At 37.1% G+C, this 21,691-nt stretch overlaps 1 protein-coding gene across 1 annotated transcript; it reads right to left on the bottom strand.

The window, feature by feature from the left end:
* Positions 1-825: 825 nt before the first annotated feature.
* On the bottom strand, positions 826-18,625 carry LOC150081059 (xaa-Arg dipeptidase-like). The gene is made up of 6 exons (XM_090381823.1): positions 18,402-18,625; positions 16,281-16,429; positions 12,002-12,151; positions 9,708-9,849; positions 6,915-7,163; positions 826-1,255 (listed from the first exon to the last, which is right to left on the bottom strand). The coding sequence occupies exons 1-6, from the start codon at positions 18,619-18,621 to the stop codon at positions 951-953; spliced, it is 1,215 nt and encodes a 404-aa protein (XP_090237949.1). The 5' UTR covers positions 18,622-18,625; the 3' UTR covers positions 826-950.
* Positions 18,626-21,691: the final 3,066 nt, after the last annotated feature.

Below are 21,691 nucleotides of genomic sequence, written 5' to 3' on the forward strand. Positions count from 1 at the left end.
TGGCTCACCACTCTCTCTGACCGGCCTGTCTGCGTAGACATTGTGTCAATTGCTCATCCTCCATTTCTTCTGCTAGTTTGTTGCATGGCAGTTGTGCATACAATCGTAGGTTACTCACTCTGCGCGAACGAAGCACACTTCTCAAAAGATGAAATAATAAACTTCCACATCCGGTCAAAGACCTCTGCATATGTAAACCAGAAGACAAGCAACAGTTCTATTATAACGTGGGTGGTCCCCCGATCTCCCGAACGATTATCTGATTGGCCCATAAATGCTGCCTGCCCGTGTGACTGGCGATGTCTACACCAAACAGCGTTTGAACTACCTAATGGTTCCGTGGTTCAAGTATGACGAAGCATGCCGATCCATGGACACCAAATCTATTTGCGTATTTTTAGTGGGGACTCTGAATTCAGTCGCCAAGTGTATGCATGAGTCATGCATACACCAGCACTTTCAAAGGATAAATAGGAATCGGTGAATTGAAAATGATTAAACCTGCCTGAATCCTGTGGCGGTCTACTTCTGGGAGAAATGTAAGGGCATTTCTGGTCAGTTAAAAAAAAAAAAAAACTTCGTGTGCACAGTCTGCAATATAATAGTGAACTGCTAGGTGCTCTATTTTGGATTTGTGCCTTAGCTGCCAATGCGCCATTAAAAACCAAACCAAACCAAACCAAATTGGATTTGTTCTAGTGCAGTTTAGCAGAATAAATAATTGCCCCAAATGAGGTCTTCATTTATATATTTATAAATTTACTTCATATTATTCATACAGGACAGTTTCCACCAAATGATAGATCATTGATTCCAATGTAATAAATCTGCCTGGAAACAAGTGGCCACATAAACTACAAACAATAACGCGCTCTTTAACCAATGTCGGATGAAGATCACTTGCTACTCGTACATTGACGCAAGGAACCTCAATATAATTTCTTTCCACGTTACACCTTAAGTTTTTCTATATTCTCGGCAGCCAGCTCTTTCTGAAATTCATCTTTAATGTCTTTTAGGAGGGTTGGAGACCTTAGAATGTCCAGTAAGGTTAAGGCCATAGCTTTCGCAGCAGTTAGAGTTGGTTCCTGGGCTATTTCCGAGCCTGCAGCCTCGGCAAATTTCTTTGTGTGAACACCTTCTTCGCATTTTATACGAAATATTGGCTGTATCGTTGGAACCACGTGAGAAACGTTTCCGGCATCTGTTGAAGCAGTTGGCTCCTGACTGCTTAACTGATCCGCAAAGACAATACCTGAAAAAAAAATAGTCCATATATAAATTGTTATGTTTGCAATTAAAAAAGAAGCGTCAACGTATCTTCATGAACTCTGTATTCAGAAAGATTAGAAGTACATTGGAAAATAAGTTTCTTCACGACTTAACCATACTTAGTAAAACAGTATTGACAAAATTTACATGTTAATTACTTCTTTACAGAGAGTAAAATGGTGTCCTTTCACAGATTCAATAGATATGCCAGATCATACTTTTAAACTAAAGTGAAGTTTGAAGTCCAGATGAAAAGACAAAAGTCTCTCAGTAGCAAAACCACAATTCAGTTAGTTTTTTTAAGATTCAAGGGGGACAAATTATCTGGCCTGTGTCACTGTTTTTGGCTATAAGCCAAATGCCTGTGCTCCCTCCCCCACACTATTCATGGAGCAGGTGGGTGGCTCCCAGCCACTTCTTATTTTCAAAGATGAAATGGAAGCTCAGAGGAGTTCACGATCTCTTGGGGGAATCTGCAAAAGTCTCAAGAAATGCTCAATATTATTACGACCAAAGAATTTCAAGCATGCCTCCATCGGTGGCAAAATCACTGGACTGGATGATTATATCCTAAGGGACACAGCAAGTGGGTATCTTCAAGGCCATCACGCAAAATATTTATGACTGAAACGAATCTTTGTTTGCAGCACATTTATAATAACTTCAGGGTGGCAGCTCCTATTTCTACAAATGGGATTTTGTTTATGAAACTTTCCATTTTAGTGATATTTTTGAAAGTTTTGAATTTGCAATTAAACCAGAAATATTTATAACTTCGGTGAAAGTACAATTTCTATCTAAAGTACTTAAAATAGTTTTTTTTTTTTTTAATAAGTACCGATTTCTGTTGAAAAGGCCTGATTCGAATTCCGTCATTGACGCGAGGATTTTTATGGGCATTTTCTTGGCTGATTTAGTCGGTCTCAGTAGAGGAACACATGGTTTTTATCCCTGGAAAGTGAGATTTTTCGTCCAGAAAACAGCAACCCGACCGAAGAATACACACGGTTACAGGCACAATACACAGACCGCTCATAGCCATATTTGCTTTGACCCAAAATGCAAATGACTTTAGTCCTGGGATTGCGAAGGACATTGAAGTTATTCTTGGGGAACAAAGAGTCAAAATGCAATAAGGTAGTCAGAGTTGAAGGCAGTAGCTGGCAAAGGCAAGTTGAAAGCTGCACTGATGCAAATGCCAAGTCTAGCTGATTAGATTCCTTAGTAGGTTCTTTATGATATGGAAGTCTAGTTCAGATAGCGTTTGGACCAGATGATTTGTGAGTGGTGGGACGTTGAAATATACAAATTCCGCCCTCGTGGGTAGCACAGCTAGTAGAATCGCCGTTCTCCCACACTGGGTGAAAAAGACCTGAGTTCGGGTCTAATCGATGACATGATGAATTTTTATCAGACTTTTCCACAGCGTGGCTGAGTTAACAGCAATAAGGTAGTCAGAGTTGAAGGCAGTAGCTGGCAAAGGCAAGTTGAAAGCTGCACTGATGCAAATGCCAAGTCTAGCTGATTAGATTCCTTAGTAGGTTCTTTATGATATGGAAGTCTAGTTCAGATAGCGTTTGGACCAGATGATTTGTGAGTGGTGGGACGTTGAAATATACAAATTCCGCCCTCGTGGGTAGCACAGCTAGTAGAATCGCCGTTCTCCCACACTGGGTGAAAAAGACCTGAGTTCGGGTCTAATCGATGACATGATGAATTTTTATCAGACTTTTCCACAGCGTGGCTGAGTTAACAGGTCTCAGGCGAGGGTAGCATGGTTTTTTCTCCCGAAAACGCAGATTTTTCATCCAGCAAACAGAAAATTGACCACAGAACACACGCAATTTACAGACAATATACACGAAGCAATATGGGCCTTAGTCGCCGATGCTCCTAAAACCTTTCTGTAACAACATCGACACATGTGACTTCAATTGAATTTCAGTGAAAATTATTTAACAGTGAGTTTCTTCTTTCTACAACTGTTGATTAGATTGGCGCCGAAGAAAAGTAAATTGCACTGATATCAACTGGTGTTTATGTAAGGAAAAAGAAAGGCACAGTTCTTTATGAAAGAGCAATGTTTCAGAGGTGTCAGCGTTCTGAATAAAGCAGGGATTTGTACCTCACTTTCTCTGTAATGGTTCCGGGATGTAAAAATAACTTTATATGCACAGCCATAGTATTGGCTAATGATTATTCAGTGTTTTCCAGACAAGTTAAAGGAAAATCTTAAGGATGTTCAACTTGTTAACTCAAGCTTCTAGAGTTTTGGTGCAAATCCTAAAGAAGTGGCTATGATAAATACTTTTTTGCTGTCATATTATGGCCCCATCCCTAGTAAGGTAGGAGAATTGTCGGATGAAGATTAACTGAGATACTGGAGAGATTTCTCTCTAGACCAGCGTTTCTCAAGTTGTGTTCCGTGGGATGTGAACAAGTGTTCCCCGAAAAATCGTAATTAATAATTAAAATAAAATAAACAAATTTTGCATATTTGTAGCGTACACCACTCTTGTATCATTATAATATTTAACATAATTTTTTTTCGGTTATTAATATGCGTGTACTCCAGGCTAAAACGTATGCGATTTAGCCTGGAGTACATGGATTGAAGGAGAGGATGAAGCGAACCGATATCATAACTAAACTCACTTCCTTGTATAAATTGTTTTTGATAAAGCCAGCAGATTCCTTAAACTATATGGCTAGTACTAATACCTTTAACTGGAAAGTTTAAATTGCTTTTAATGTTTTGTGAAATCTTCAGAGGTATTGCTTGGGAAAACACCAAGGTACAAAAGTTTTTAGCTGATTATTTAGGAACTGTCTGGACACCACACGATATACTTATTTTTGGGCGATGTTGGAGACATATGAATTGGATTTCTGTGGAATGGGATTCCCGTAGACCAAATTTCCACGTGCATTGTGCCTCTTTGCTTCCATTCTGCTCTATATTTTCTCCATCCTTAACACAAATGATGTGATTGATTTGGTTTTTGTGTTTAAAGTTAAGGCATCATTATTCACCTCACAGTGGCTCTTTTGGAACGCCTCTTCTCTCCTTACAGATCTTCTGGCTCACAACATGATCTGCAAGGAAGGGAATTGTTTGCCCTAGTAACTTAACATTGTGGGTTTCAGGTTGCTGTTTCGTCATGCAAGGTTAGATTTTGTGACAGAGATTTGGTTTCAGATTTTAGTTCAGAAGAAGCTGCAAGCGATGTCCTGTGTTTCTTTAAAAAATTCTACATAATCAATTTGTTTCTTTAAAAAATTCTGCATAATCAATCAATTTGTTTTGATTAGTGGCGTGTTGTTCTCGAAGGAGAATCTCGAGGGCTGTTAAAAATAGCTGAGAGAAGCTGTGTCAAACTCTTGTGAGACCCAAGTGCAAAACTCGATTTTTATCGACATCTTCCCTTTTCTTGGGGTTTTCGGTGCATTGCACTAGTTTGCTTACACCTTTCGCCACTGCGAGCTATCTCGATTCAAATAAATTTGATCGTCTACCTCTTATCGGTAGAAGAAATAGTGCTTTCATTATCAATGTTCTGGAGAAGGAACAGCAGTGATTCACAGGTCTAAGTTTTTCCTGGGAAATTTTTTGTAATTATCTGTCTGAGCATCCTTTGTGCGTATTTTAACCGGCATCTTGTCTCTTAGGATTAAGAGGATTAGATAATGAAACTGGGGCGACCTGTGGCTAACACATGGATTGTGTTTCAGCGTTTCTAAATTTTCGTGAAATATTTTTTCTTTTATTCTAGTTTCATTACTGTTACCACGGCTGATGCTGCAAGTATTTTAGCTAAATATAATTAATTTAATGTCTTCGAATGATTTTGTTGGCTGGAATTGTTAAAATATTTCAAAGTTTAGGTTCTTCTGTTGTTGATGTGGGAAAAGGTCCACACTGTTGTTTCGGTCGGATGAAATTCCTGCATTTATTATTATTATTAGTCATATGGTGCAAGGAAGCCTGAGGCTTATGCTGCAGCAGCCAAAAAAAAAAAAAAAAAAAATTCCTGAACTACCTCGAGAGAAAGAGAGAGAGACAGAGAAATAAAAGGGAATCACCAAGGAAGAGAAGAATGATGATATCCAGCTCAGAACCATGGGTGTGCCAAGCCCATACTCACCAGATGTGAGCCACTGGGGTTATTTCAACAGGCAAAAGAGTCTAAACTGTTTCTCACTCACAACTACAGCGGTTTCTCAACTTTCAAAAAACTGTGTTTTTTTTTTATTGTGCAGTTCTAAAATAAAATTGGTGCATCTACGTTTTCTTTGATGAGTTGGATATACGAGGCCTGTCAGAAAAGTAATCAGATTAATTTTGTAACAAGTGTAGCGGCAACACTGGACTTGAACGTGTGTATTGAATTGCTAGAAAGGTTGGAAATCGATCCAGACATGTTGTAACGAGTTTTTACTGGTCACGAAAGCTGGTTTTTCCCAGTACGATCCGGAAGCAAAGTGAGGAGTGGCACACGAAAGGAACTCCACTTCAGAAGAAATCTCAAATGACCACATCAAAAGTGAAAACGATGATTGTGTGTGTTTTTTTTTTATTATGGAGGCATCATTCACAAAGAGTTTCTGCCACAGGGACAAATAATGAACCAAAGTTACTACAGAGAAATTTTCGAGCGGTTACGGAAAAGAATCCTTCGTGTGCGACCAGAGATCAGTCAAAATTGGGTCCTCCACCATTATGCCTTCTCCATTTCAGAATTTTTGGCGCAGAAGAGCATTCTAGACCTCTTGCAACCGCCGTATTCACGGACCTCGCTCCATGTGATTACTTTTTGTTCCCGAAACTGAAAGGAAATCATTATGAATCGATAGAGACAGTTCAAAAGGCTGTAATCGCCATAAGGAAGCCGACAGATGAAGTCTACCAGTCTTGCATTAACAACTAGAAACGTCGTTGGAGACATTGTGTGGCTGCAGAGGGAAGTTATTATAATAACTTCTTATTATAATAACAATGGTCACCCTCTGGAGGTGACCATTGTTATTGTGCATAAAGTTCAAAATAACAATTTTTATTCATTTAATCTCATTACTTTTCTGAAAAGCTTCGTACGACGAACACATCCTGGCTATCATCAAATTTTTCTTTCAGGAATTAAATGGGAGTTAATGTGTATTTATGTGAGAAATATTTCAGCTAGGTTGTGCATTCCTTTGCAAAGTCGGAAGCTGTGCATTTCCTGTTTTGCAAGATGAAAAAACAACATTAAAGTTCTACCCGTAAGGACACGTAGTACTGTACTTCTCAACTTCGCAGATGACGAGGAATCGAACTTGTTGATAAATAACGAAATTTATAACAAGGTTGTAAGAAATAAGAGTGAAGATCTTATTTCGTACAGAGAAAGCTCATTTTTATACAGTACTATGACCTGTCCATTCCATCTAGATTTAACAGGCGGAAAGCGTACTGGCAGTACTGATTCTATAATATTTTGATAGGGCAATACATTTTCAACAACATGAGAAACTGACAAAGGTATAGTCGCACTAATGTCCGTGGGAATTTGCTGAAAGTATTGATTTGAAGGGGAAAAACTAAGCTAAGTCAGATAACAGTTCTACTTATTTAAAAACCATTAAGAGTATAAGATTCTTACCCAGCGATTCCCCATGAGCCTTGTATAGATTTTCCATGTGAGAATTTGCTATAAAGTTTTCATATCTGTTTTCATTCTGAAATTCGATACGCACATCACACCCAGTAGCTTTGGATGCTGCTTTGAAACATCCCTCAACTCTGTGGCAAAGATCTTCCAATTCCGGGACGGTACTTGCCCTGATTAAGTACCAAAGTTCGGTAGAAGCTGGAATTATATTAGGTACAACGCCTCCGTTTACGATGATCCCTGGAATTGAAGAAAAATAAATTTAACCACTGATATCAAGGATAAAATTCTACTCAACCAGTTTCGTACTGTTGATGTCTTTTGGATATTTTCATTTAACTGTGGATAACTTTAATATCTGTGACGTCCAAGTTCCTTATTTCCTTTTGAAAACGCAGTTTTCAAAAGGAAATGCAATTCTGAAATCTAATAGAAAACATGAAGTGCAAAATAATTGAGGCGTTTTTAATGGAAAAACTAGAACTAAAATTAATGCTATTATTCCGACTGGACTGGTTTAACCTTTCTACAGCATAACAGCCCAGGTGGTCAGGAACAACAGCTAATATACGTTTTTACAACTATTCAACCCATGGGAATCAGGGGATATAGACTTTGGAAGTTATCTGCTATCGGCGCTGTAGCTTTTGTATTTATTTATAATTGTATTTTTGTATTTATTTATTTTCTTTTTCAATCCCTCCACATCAATCGGCCAGCTGTTCTGAAATACTTGCTTTTTTCGAAAATACTCAATGTAACTTATTCATATTCGCAAAATATTGAACCTTCCTTCAAGGTGCAATGTTTTTGTCTCCATTTCGTAAATTACCCCATGAGATCGTCCCAGAGTATCTTATTTATTATTTATTTAATGTGCTCCACGAAAATACTCCTGCACTAACCTGCAGTGTTGGAATTCATGCTACTGTTGCCATACCCTAGTCCTGCCATCAACATGGAACTGGACCAGGCGACCTTTTTACATTCCTCAGATGTCTGATGTCGGTGTTGCTGTGTCCACTGCTCGTATCGGCTTGCTTTTAGCTGAAAGTCCATTTGCGTATTCTCAATACGCAGTGAAGGTGCTCATCTGCTATTCTCTTTCTATTTCAATATTTATTTGATTTCATGCGTGAAACAATTTGCTCGCAAACATACGTTGATCCTAACAAAGTAGCCATTTTCATGGCATTTTCTTTTATTAGAGGAAAATCTTCAGATGGAAGGGCCTTGTAGAATTCAAGTAGTTTATTTTCGAGTCCATCTACTTATTTTTGAACCACATTTTGTCTTGAAGATCAATAAGTTCAAATTGCAAGCTGGGATTGTAGTTTTCAGCCATAGAAGTAAACAAATTCTCAAACAAGCTTATATCATGGGATCTCATATCAGCAAATCGACTTTCAAACTCGTCAAAAACTAATTGTAATAACGAGAGGCAACGATTCTTTAAAAAATTTCTGTTAGCTCTGTACAACATTCAAAGTGAACTAAATTGCCTTGCTCAATCAGATTTAAATAATAACAACGTATTCTGAAACGATTTGATGTCACCATACAAATCAGAGACTAATTTCCTTTCACTTATAGTTTAAATTAAGAGCATTTAAAAGACTATAAATGTCTGTAAGAATTGCAAGATCAAACAGCCACCCCATATTTGATAGTTGTTTTATTTGTTTCCCTTTTTCTGTCATAAAAATATTAATTTCATGACGCAGTTTAAAGAAATAATATGGCACTTTGCCACTACTAAGCCATCTCACTGCACTGTGTAAAATTACATCTTCGTATTTAGCTTAATTTTCTAGCAGTTGAAACATTCGGTGATTAAGGCCATGTGATCTTATAAAATTTATAAGTTGAAATAACCACATTCATAACGTGTTGGAGATCCAATATATTCCCACACAGAACTTCTTGATGCACAATGAAGCGAATTTCAATGTGAGGTTCAGCTGCGATATCTATCATTTTCTTGGTTATTCTACCCATAAGCCCAATGTTTTTACCAATCATTTTTTTTTACCATTAGTCGTGACATCTGCCAGGTTTTTAATATTTAATCCTAACTTTTCAATAGATTGGAAAAATTTTTCAAAACGATTTTCACATGTAGTTGTTCGGTGCATACTCTGTAGATCAACTAAATCTTCAATTTGTACAAAATTATCATTAATTCTACGTACGAAGATAAGGAGTTGGACTGTGTCCTTTACATCAGTATTGTCATCCAGTAATACACTAAAATATTTCATTTGTTTTATGCTTTCCAAAAGTTGTTGGAACAAATTCTTTCCAATATCTTCTACTCTGCGCATAAACGTTTGATACAGTCGAGCTCGACGCTTGCATGCTTGTACACGTAGTGGCTCGATTCTCTAAAATGCTGTTTTAGTTCACTTCCCGGGCAGGCCGTAGGTTGGACACCACTGCCATTGGAGAAGACTATTGCTACCTATTCTCAGTGAATACCATCACCCATACGGCACCGTTTCGGAGCTTATTGGCTCCTCATCAGTGGGTGGGCAGGTATCCTGGTGTTGCAATGATCACAACCCAGTTTCGAACTCCACAGTATGAGAGATGCCTGATGGTGTGGGGTAATTTAGATTACAGCGTAGTTTAGAGCTAATTCCTCAGGTTACGAAAGCGGGGGGGATGTACTGTTAGATTACAAATTGTTTACCACTCACGTGATGCCGATTCGAAATTTAAAATGTGTGCAGACTCTCAAATCAGTCACCTACTTGTGTAATGGTTAAAATGTTGAAGCCTTACCATGAATCCTGCAGGTTGATTTGATCTGCTGGCGTAAGAGAGAAATGTTGTTGTAGGCTGCTACAGCCGCATCTAAGGCATTGAGTCCTGCCCAGGGTCTTGCCGATGCATGCGCTTCTTTACCTTGATAATACACTCGGACCTGCGTAAGAAAGAAAAACATAATTATGACAGCGCTGATTACATTCTAACAAATTTTTTTAGATTTGATTGTTTAATGGTCTGTTTGTGTGGCTTCAGCCTCATTTCAAGCTCTAGATGTTTATTAATAGTATTCTCAAAGATTAGTTTTAATTTCTTGTTGTACTACGGTAACTCTCACGAATAGTAATGCAGCTTTCCAACACCTCTCAGAAGTGGCCTGAATTCGAATTCTGCTTGAGATTTAAAAATATTAATAAAAATGAACATCTTTCTGTTGAGATGAGTTGCTAAGTTTGTGATTCAACGGTGGCACCATCTATTGCCAAAATAATTTTAAAATTATTTTAGAAATAACCTCAATGATTACTCTGATTTTACAACTTTATTCTTATTTTTTAGATAACGTTCCATTTTCCTTTTGAACACAAACAAAAAAAGTAATCAGTTTTCTGACAAATTATAGAACAATAATCAATAAATTACAGCAGCTGCTTTAACAGTTGGTTCTTTAGCCAGTTTTTTTTTTTTTTTTGTTTGTTTGTTATGTAGTGTTTTAGGAGTACAGAATTGACAACTTTCTAAAGATGTAGAATATTCTTATTACGTTTCATGCAACTTAGTTATTATGCACAATGTAGAGTTTTTTTAAGGATTTTTCAGATCTGCATTTTTGAAGGAAAAAAAAACTACTTATACAGCAATTTTTAACTGTAATGCGGTGCTAACAGTAAATTATAGTTTCATCAGATGCAAATTATTACCAGTTTGAATTACTGACTACGAAATCAATTTATTCATTTTAATTTGACCAGTTTTCTGTATGTCTTTTGAAGAAATAAATACCACTTCCGAAGAGGGTTTTTCAGCGGGGCCCAGTAGCCGTGTTAGCAAGAGTGCTAGGCTGTATTGAGTGGAGTACGGGGGTTCGAGCCTGTCAGTTTGGACAGTGGAATAATTTCCCACTCAGTATCTGAGTTAGTCGGTCTCAGGCTGTGGTCGTGAGGTTTTCTCCGGGAGCTCCGGTTTCCCCTCACCAACCCAAAACCGACCTTAGTACACACAGGGGGACAGACACCTACACATTTTTCTTCAATATTCGCCACACGGGGTTTTTTCCCCGTGTGAGGGATATTGAAGGAAAGAGAGGGTTATCCTGGGTGGCACCCACCTAATGGAGAACATTGTGTGGATACCACCCGGTTTTGCCAATTTATTATCTGGTGTGTAACCCACATCTGATTTGTTCAGTATAGCTAATTCTAATACGCAAGGATAGATGGCGCCAGAAGATTTTTCGAAACGATAGATGGCGCCGTCTGGTCAAATTCTTCTGGCGCCATCTATCGTTTCTATCACGCTTCCTCTCTTCAGACGCAACTATTCAATTGTTTTTTTAGTTATTTCAGTGGTGAATATACAGTAACTGAAGCTATTTTGACGCCTCAAAGCGGTAAATAATTTTTTAAATGTTGATTATTCTTTAATGACTTTTCGTCTTATTAAATCTCACTATCAGTCGTTTTGTTCAATTTGCTGAAAAGTTAAGCATTCAGTAGTGAAATAACCTAACTAAATGAAACTGGCATTAATTTATGCATAAACAACTCGCACAGTATTCTAAAAGTGGTTAATGGTTGTATTCCTCTCGTCGTGTTGCTATATATAAACAAAAACGTTTAACTTAGGGTCTGTAGTCATTAAGATAATTAATCCATTATATCTATGAATACGAAATGCTTTAACAAATACCAAAGTTCAGTTAGTTAACATATTTAACAAATACTAAAGTTCAGTTAGTTTCTATACCTAAGCTTTTGTCTTGGTGCATTGTAAACTAAAAGGGAGGAGAACGTGTGATAACTTTCCTATCACCAATGACAGGTTGAAAATAGTCGTGTGTAAATTAACGGCTTAGTAAGGGACTACACTGCTTGTTATTCAATCAATTTCTAAGGGGTTGAGAAAGTTAAGTGAAATTCATGAGTTTTCATTTCATTCCATAATCACAGTTGCAAGAAGTTTCTCTTCATGTTATTTTTGGTTTTATTTAAGCAAACGCTACAGCATGAAAACCCAATCGAACTGGCTTAACAAGATATTCAATATTTGCATGACAAGTAACAAATGTTATGAACTGCCAAATATCTTACCTGCGTATTTGCGAATATGGCTTTCTTGTGATAGTTGTCATTTGAAGGATGAACCAACATCGCAACATCGATATCTGAAAATGCTCCTGCGTTGATCATTTTTATTTTTCCCCCACCACCTTCCTCTGCTGGGGTACCCAACACGACAATCTGAAACAGGCAAATTGGTTAGTGCAAATTTAGTGATAACACTGATGAGGAAAATATTTTTCTTTATTATATGGTTCGTATCATGTGACAGAATTGGAAATGCTTGGTTAAAATCATTTTATTCACTAGACAGATGGTGAAAGGAGCGAAGAGGATCATACTGTGTGTTAAACAAAAATTTATTATTATAACAGCTTTGTGCTACTTAATGCAATACTATAATTGGAGTTGCATTATTTTTTTTTGAGGTGCAACTGCCCTTCCCCCTCATGTTTTATCTTTGCTTTAAGTAATTTGTCAGTGGCCCCTTAAGTAGAGATACCATATCTGTAGACAGCGAAAAGACATCAAGAAATGATTCATGGTATTTTTTAATTGGAAAGATTTAGAAGTTGGTACAGGAAACGGCCCTGAACCGCAAACTTTCATATTTTCATTTACATAAATGAAAATATGAAATGTGTATTGTGTGTTTATTATTCCCCTTCCCCATCAAGGTGACACAAAATCCGCTACTGATTATAAAATTTTCTTTTTGCAATTTCAAGATAAGAGAGAACAGCTGAAAAGTTCAGGGTACAAAAGAAGCAATGCGAAGATCGTTTTAAATGATTTTATTTTATATAATAACAGTCAGAGAATATATTGAGTAGTGAAGCTAGTCTTTTTTTATCTTAAAGGAAATAGTAGCCAGACAATTGCTATTCAAGTTCTCCGGACAAGTGGATGATGTTGGCATCAGTGCCTGTCCACTTCTGAGAAGCTTAGACTAGTGTCACTCAGAGCATAGCTTTTCGGATAATTCGCCAGCTAACAGCAACTGCTGAAGTTAGCTTTGGCCGTTGCATTGTACAGACCTCTCCCCACACAGTGCGTAGTCAAGGTTCTCTGTGTGTGTGTGTTTGTGATGAGGGGAGGAATGGTAGATGGATCCGTGTGACCGATATTCTTGCCTGTATTCACAGATCATATACATGCACGCAAACAATCATGATATGGGTTGCTGTGACGTTTACCATCAAGAGAACATCTCATTTTTTTAATGTATGGATGCGGTAATTAAAATTCGTAAGTCTTTGCTCTATACGAAGCTGTATTCTAAGATCTTGAAACTTCTGTAAGAGTCGATTAACGAACCTTTTCACCTAACGGAAAACTTTCCCGTGACTTTCGTATGATTATTTGGTACTTGACAGTCACTGTATGATGGTCATCTCTCATTGGTTCTTCCTAATCATCACCGACAAACTTTCAAGTTTGATTTGAGGTAGATGTCATTAATAAGTTTGATTGACAAGTTGTCAATTATTTCGTTACTAAACGAAACTAGTGGACCAATGAGAGCAGACAATCAAGTTAGAGATTCGTCATATGGAAGTTGCCAGGAAGTTCGCCATAGCTTGAAAAGGCTCTTATACTTGACTCTTGCCGGAATTGCTTTAGTTAATAGTAATCACGATGGTGGGGCAATTCACCAATATCTTACAGTTTGACGTTCCATTGAAACTACTGTCACCTATCGTTTTGCAATTTCTCCAGCAAGACAAAGCTCACCCCATATTGCTCATGTCTGTATGCTTGCTACGTTTCCTGCTAAATACAACTGCTGGATGGCTCGAATACTAACTCTTTATTTGTGCACTTTTTCAATGAAAAATTGACTGAAGTGATGTAATGCAGTATCTTTTGGATGTGTCCGTGTTATTTGTCTCTGTGGGGTTATTAAGCTGTCAATGATATAACGTTTATTAACGGCGCCTCCTCATTTTTTTAATTGTATGAATGATAATTAATACTCATAAATCTTCTTTGCTCTTTGTAAAGTAGATATTAAATTAAACTTCATCGTTAGAAGTTTACATTTCTTAAAATCATTTTATTCCACCTAAATCCTCTTTCAGAAGAGATGATTCAGAGATATAAGATTTTTGTGATTACGAAACATTGTTAAACTCCCCTCCCCCTTTTTTTAAGTACTGTCACAGATAGTGTAGCTGTTCTTTTTAGACCATATGGGTAGGAGGACGCTCTTCCGCCGAAGGGTTTTTTAAATCTTGGTTGAACTAGTTGGTCTGCTGGGAGGGTTGTGTTTTTAACTACTTCGGCTTATTCTAAATTCCTCAAGCGTACCTCCAGTGATATTCAGATTTGTACTTAGAAAAAGTTAACCTGTAATTCAAATTCAACGACTAATCTTTCTTGGTAGGCATATATCATGCTGACCCACTCAGTCAGCACGAATTATTATTTTTCTCCTGAACATTTTAACTGCTGTTCTTCAACCATTTCTCATTGTGCATTCCTGCATTGTATCTTATGGACATTTCAATTAGGTGCCCTGGTAACCTGAATTTGATTTTATTCTGCAGTTTCGTGAAACTGTATAATAGATCAGAGCTTTCCAAGTAAATGTCAGTGTTGCAATCATGTCAGGATTGTTTTCACTGCATATATTTGTAATTCACTGGGTAAAATACAATCTTCAATAATACATTAAAAATACGAAATTTATTTCATTAAGGGATTAAGGGATTGATTTACTAGATTAAGTTGCTCTTGCTGTCCGACGGCTTATGTGGTTCATGCGTAATGGCTCTCCGTTTCATTTTATTTCAGTAGCATTTCCCAAGGATAAGCCACGACAGCTCCATTGCGCGGCCTGCTCGTTTCCTGGACCGAATCCCTTCCATTTTTACCTGTGGAATCATCTCACAGTACTGAACAATATGCCGACCGGGCTAGCCGAGTGGGTAAAGTACCTGCCCGGCAACCCAAAGGTCGCGGGTTCGATTCTCGCCTCGGGCTTGGATCAAAGTACTACAAAAACCTTGGGAGGTGCAATATGGCCACAGATGCCGATGCGCCAACAACTACCAAATCAAAAAAAAAAAAAAAAAAAACTGAACAATATTTAGTTTTTCAAGCATCGAGCAGTCCATGACGAGGCGTATTCAGGTGTGTTCATGTCCAAGGTCATTGTGAACACTTTCTTTAAGATGTGTTTAAGTTGGAACACAAAATAGGCTGAAAATAAGAAAAGCGATTTTTTTTTTTTTTTTTTTTTTTTTTTTTGGTTCCTGAATTCATCCTGAGAGTACCACCCACATTTATGAAACAACTATAAAATCTCAATACGCCTCGCAGTAGAGTCAGATTATTAACAATGGTGGTGCTGTAACCACAAATTTGCTCCTCCCTTTCACGTCAAAATATGTGAAACGGAGTTGACCTCAGCAATTTAATCACCAAAACAGGTCATCGTAACGAATATATCCATACTGCGAACTCTTCTTAATTGAGGGGGTGGCCGCAACGATCGCGTTGCGGCCATCCCTCAAACTAAAGATTCGCTGCCATGGCCATTGTCTCGGCTTGGTATGGTTAAAATTGTTCAGGAGGCATCCGTGAACAATTTTAAATTATCATTTCTCACTTAAAAATATGAAATACCGATTTTTGTTTTGTATCAATAAAATATGCAGCTACTTTTGGGCTCCACCCTTATTTCAGGCCTCATTTTGTTCGCTTTAATGGCACCCGTTAAAGCGAACAACAAAAAAATTCTGCCGATTATTGCTGTAGACATTCGGTTTTTGTTTGCATGCATTTGCTGCTAATACTGTAATTTAAAAGGACATTGATTTTTCTGAGCAGTGCGGTTAGAACTAACGTCCTTTTACATTAGTTACTTTTTGGCCGGATTGATGGAATCTCGAAGTGAATCCAGAAATATGGCTAATTAATTATTTGTGCTAAGTAGTGGGGTTTTAATATTTATTCATAGTTTTTTTATTCTATATGAAACTTGCTCCTTAAGTTAAAGCAATCAACCTATCCACTGTAAAGTATCATAAATTTCAACAACCTTTCGCATTTGGGATTACTGTAAATCTTGTTTGTTTGGCAATGACGCAAGCATAAAGATTTACAAGAACTTGCAAAGATTAATCTCAGGGTTAAACAAATATATAATATGGCATTTAAAGTTTCTGCTGCAGTTAGCTGACGCATTGCGGTGGAAGCCCAGAAAGTAATTAAAATTTACTTCATTGTTTCTGCTGGAGTGGATTTTCATTACACAAACGATTACTCCCTTTGTTCACCTTAGTTTATATCTGATAATTATTACCTTCCCTGAGATATTATGATCGCTGTTTATGGCAGATTTTAATCCAATGGCAGCAGCAACACCAGCCTCAGCAATTAAGTTGTGACCACAGGCATGTCCTATATTTGGCAGAGCATCATATTCGCAGAGAAGAGCCACAGCTGGTCCACCTGTTCAAAAGAATAAACGTGTATATAATTAGAAATGAAAATAAAGCTTTTTTTTTAGTCCTTTATTTTTACATTCCCTGTACGGATTATTACTTAACTACACTACTACTTGCCCCTCCCATGCCAATGGATTTAGACCTATCATACTTTTAACGGGGCTGCATGTAATTGTACTTTGCATACAATTTGCATAAATAGTTCCTGTGATGGATTTCGGTCTTCGGAAAATATTAAAAACTTGTAGCTGCAAATTAGAAAACAATGTTAGCAAGTATTAACATACAGAATGACGAGTAAAAGTCCAGTTGAGGATCTTTTTGAAACAACAGAATTAATAGGAACGAAGAGAACGATGTCCCTTTAATTACGACAGAAGCATTTCTGCTCAAAAGTATGATCCAAGAAAGTAGCCGTTTCTGATGTGTAGTAAACTCGTATTCCTTCAATTTTAACAAAAAGTTTGATCCTGTTCAAAACTCTCATCAGGTATCCAAAGATGATTGCATATCTTTATCCATATTTTCGGAATAAAATCGAATTGAGAATTCCTTAAAAGAAAAGACAGGGACTCAGTTTATCAAACGAAGATTTTTTTTTTTTTTTTTGCAATGTTAATTGATATTCCAGAGAGATAACGCCAGAAGAATTTCAGTTAGTCATCCTCGGTTAAAACACTGTTAAAGTTTGTGAAACCAATTTTTTGACAAGACGTTTACATAATCCCCAATACTTTAAAAAGGGGATTTTGCAAACCAGTTCCCTACAACACATTCCTGGGTAGTACTGAAAAACAGTTTTAAGCTTTTTTTTTCTCTACCCGAAATTTGGTACTTCTCATGGAACCGGCCTCCGTAGCTGAGTGGGCAGAAGCAGGAGTGCAGTAGCACACGCTCTTTGAGTAGACCGGGGTTCAAGCCCCTGACTACTGAATACGGTCGATCTGCCAACCCGCTGGACCAGCGTGGCAGATTATGGTCCATTTCCAGCATGAATTGTTGAGGAGGCTTCCATCCTGCAGTGGGTTGATAATGGCTGCTTTTTACTTTTTTACATGGATTTTGATGTGCTGAATACATATTTGGATATTGCCAAGCGCGCGCACACACTCACAGATTTAAAGAGGAATGAAGGTCACGCTTATTGAAAATTTTAATGAGCATTACTTTATTTTTTTTTTCCCATTTGCTTTTTCTTTTATAGTGATAAAATGTCCAGCAATAGTCTGCCAGCACACTGAACCTCCCTTTCGTTTTTCCACGCCAGCCCTGTCTTGATGAAAACGTTTGCAAAGTTCATTACTAAGTGTCCAGAGAAAGAATCTCATTACGACTTTCTCATGTCCCGTATGAGAAAAAGCCGAAATGAGAACGGAGGAAAAGTGTTTTCTAGATAGATTTTTGTGAGCTTGTAATAAATTCTCAATCTTGTGTGCTCTACTCCTTGAAAGACTTCCAAACTTCTGGTAACGAAGGATTTAGCACTGTTTTAGTAACTCTGATCTTCAGACCAAAGAATGCATTTCAATATGCTTTATTTAATAGGAGCTTCATAGAACGTCTGTAAATTGTAATTACAGCACACAAAAAACATAACAAAAGGTGTGATATTTTAAAAGCATGTTCAATTATCATGTAGCAATAAAACATTTTAAAAAACCCTATATTATTTTGATCATAGGGACAGTAGCCTTACTTCAAAAAATGTCAAGAACAGAGGCACCACGCACAATTTTTATGAAACAATATTTGCGATTTGTTAACTATGTAAAGAAGCATTTGGATACATTAATTGACAGAAGCATAAATATCTGCATCAGCAGTAATTTTGCTTCCTGGCCCTCGACTGATTAATACAGATTTAAGTTTACCGTGACCGATTTTTAGTTTCAGATACTACAAGGAACAACTTTCAGATTCCACTATAATAAGATCACAAGCCAAATAAAAATAGCATCCAAATTTCATCTATTTACCTTCTCCAGAGCAATATTCTGCTCTAAATGCTGTTGGAAGTAAGTATTGCCTCTGAACTGTGAATCCTTGCCGCTCTAAAACAGATGTTAACAATTTGTGAGCTCGATACTCCTCAAACATTAATTCTGGTTGATCCCATATTTCATGTGCAATTGACTTTAAAAGTATTCTTTCCTCGTCTATCTTTTCAATGAGATGTGAAGCTGCTACATCCACCATGGCAAAAATAGACAGTAACTAGTCCCACTTATGAAGATTACTAGTTCCACTTATGAAATTATGGTACTCCAGATTTCTTACTTGGTTTCTTCTCGCCAACCTGGCGCCTTATTTCGTCAGCACCAATTGCCCATAATTGTACTATGTTCCTTGACGTGTAGTTTAGTGATAACAAGGTTTTTTTGTACCCTTTTTTTGCTAGTATCGTCTGCGGACGTTTCGTGTTTGAATTCTATAAACCTATAGAATTCCTTATCACATGTCAGATAAATTTATTACTGCAGATAAATATGCTCTACTACAATTAATCGACAATAATTTCTGATTATCTCTTGTAAACAAACTTTTTAGAACGATGCTCCAGATTTATGATTCCAACTTATGAATTTGGAATCATAAATTCAGTTCCAATTTATGAAGGACCCAAAAACAGCGTGCTACTCTATCACTACTTGACCTTCTTGTCAAGTTGCTTTTTAATGCGTGAAGGATTTTTTTCATTTTCATAAAAAAATATGAAAGGCTTTTATAAATTGTTTTAATTACTTGACCAGTTAATCATAGTAATTTGCTTATTTACGATAATTTTATTTCTAGATTTTAATTTATTAATTTAATTACAGTTTGAGTCCGAGTAATTATCTACCAATCCAACACATTCAGAGAGTACTTCATGAAATGGAGTACTCTCCTTCAGTTATGTATTAGGGTGGTTTGATAACTTTCTAGCCTGGCTAGAAAATTATTAAATTATCTTCATGTTGACTTTACCCAATTTTTTGATATAGTTTCTTATAACTTAATACACTTTTTAGAGCGATGCACCAGATTTATGATTTCAACTTTGTAGATGCTTTCTTTGAAGATCCTAGGGAATTACCTGACCCATTTCTTCCTGACAACTTGCTTTTTAGTTTTGAGAATAGGCATAAATCAGATGGGGCTACATCTGTTGAATATGCTAGTTGTGGTAATAATTAATAGCCAGCCTGATGACAAAAGCCAATGTGTGAACAGGTGCATCGTTCTGGTGGAGAACTACCTTTACTCTCTTTAGCTCTCTTTGAGTTGATTGCGTTTCCTAGTTTACTTACAAAGTTAAAATGATTTTGTTATTAATTTAGGAAAGAACTTCTCCAGTAACAATAATAAAAGGAAAAGTTAAAAGAATTCGTGAAAGAACTGTGGTATTTTGAAGAGTAAGTACTGTACTAATCAGCGTTGGTCTTTGAGTTAAATAATGTGTATTTTTTCATGTAGCTCGTTTTCTCTCCTCTTTTTTTTTTTTAAGCCTGACAACTTTCTTTAAATTGGTTGACATGTAAAAGTTGTCTAAAACATTGTCAACGAGTCTCATGGGAAGCGGCCGTGTCAAGATTTTCTAAAGGGAGCAACTAAAGCAGGTGTTCAGAGAATTATTAGACTTTAATCATTATCCAGCAGTAAAGAAAATCTACGTTATTTTGATCATAAGAGGGGGGGGGATATAATCCCTTTACCTACTACATGGGACCGTCATTGCTCATGGTGGATGTCAGAAAATGGATAATGTCCGTTTTAAAATGTTAATTCAAAAGTACTGTTAAAAGATGAACTTTTGGATTTTCTTGAAGAAAACATGAATATAGAGGAAACTTCAGTCCAGTAAGAGTTCGCTTTAACGTGTTATATATGGATTAAGGTTTGTCCTTTAACTCGAAATAAATGGATATGATTGCCAAAGTTAATTGAATGTTATGAAAAGGTGCTATAGTATAAAGGAGTATGAATACAGTATTGTAATACTGTATTTTACTGCACTGAACAGTTAAGTAGTATTGAAGAAACTGAAATTTTGAAGTGTTACATAGCGGAAAAGCTGAAGAGCCCTCCAGTACACTTTCTGGAGTTTCAGATAACGATCTATTGATGTGAATCTTGTAAAAGTCTGTCTTGAAGAAGTTGCCAAGCCTTATCTAAGTGAATTTCTGAAACTACATCTGAATAACTACACTGGTGTTCAAAGAAAGTGCATCACCTAGGAATTGCACATTTCTAACCCTTTCTCGCGATGGTATGTTACATTAATGACTAGCATCACAAATAGAAATATAAACAATATATATTTATTAATAGTTAAGGCAATGCTAAGTAATATTTGACAGGTGCTCTCAAAACATTAGCCGACCGGGCTAGCCGAGTGGGTAAAGTACCTGCCCGGCAACCCAAAGGTCGCGGGTTCGATTCTCGCCTCGGGCTTGGATCAAAGTACTGCAAAAACCTTGGGAGGTGCAATATGGCCACAGAAGCCGATGCGCCAACAACTACCAAATCAAAAAAAAAAAAAAAAATCTCAAAACATTCCAAAATGAGCATTTGCAATCTTTATACAACAGTTTTGGTAAACATGACAATTATGGCTGAAATGTTATCAGAAGCCCTCAATTTGCTTCAGTTTATCATTTTAAATGGAAAACAAAATGAAAAGTTCACTAGATGCAAACTAATATTTAGTTGACTCGCCTGAGGCCCTGATGACAGCAACACACCGTCGAGGCAAGATCAATTTCTGAAGATAATCGACTGATAGTTCGTGGTTCGAAACACGAATTATGAAGTTCACGAAGGGTTTTTGGTTTCTTTCTGGCAACTGCAGATTCCACATGATGCCAACAGTTCTCTATAGGATTCAGGTATCGCCAGCTAACGGTTGTAATGGACAGTTCTTTCAACCATTTTTTTCAAATGTAAACACTACAGAAGTGCCTACTTACACTTTTGGCCCGATGACAAGGAGCAGAGTCGTCCTGGCAGGTTGTAATGGTTGGCAGAAATTTGCCTTCCAATATAGCCGGGTATCCATTGTCATTTACGGAACCTTTTATAAACTGCAGGTGATCTACTCCGCTATATGAAATGTACCCCCATATCATTTGACTAGTAGGGAATTTCACTGTAGACACCATACAGTCTGGATGGTATTCTTCTCCCATCAGAGCCATGCAGGGTGAATTTCTTCTCATCCGAGAAAATAACTGACTTCCACTGCTCGGGGATCCATTTGACATGCTCCTTACACCAAATTAATCGG

Source organism: Mastigoproctus giganteus, chromosome 9, assembly GCF_048544385.1.
Source record: "Mastigoproctus giganteus isolate SK-2022 chromosome 9, ASM4854438v1, whole genome shotgun sequence".
NCBI classification, from domain to species: Eukaryota; Metazoa; Arthropoda; class Arachnida; order Uropygi; family Thelyphonidae; genus Mastigoproctus; species Mastigoproctus giganteus.

What these genes read in the sequence shown, in the direction of transcription:
- LOC150081059 (XM_090381823.1), bottom strand. Translation starts at nt 18,621, where the DNA reads ATGGTGGATGTAGCAGCTTCACATCTCATTGAAAAGATAGACGAGGAA. An exon ending in CCATATTCGCAAATACGCAG is followed by an intron (nt 9,850 to 12,001) that starts GTAAGATATTTG and finishes TTTCTTACGCAG; the next exon opens with GTCCGAGTGTATTATCAAGG. An exon ending in ATCAACCTGCAGGATTCATG is followed by an intron (nt 7,164 to 9,707) that starts GTAAGGCTTCAA and finishes CTTCAATTCCAG; the next exon opens with GGATCATCGTAAACGGAGGC.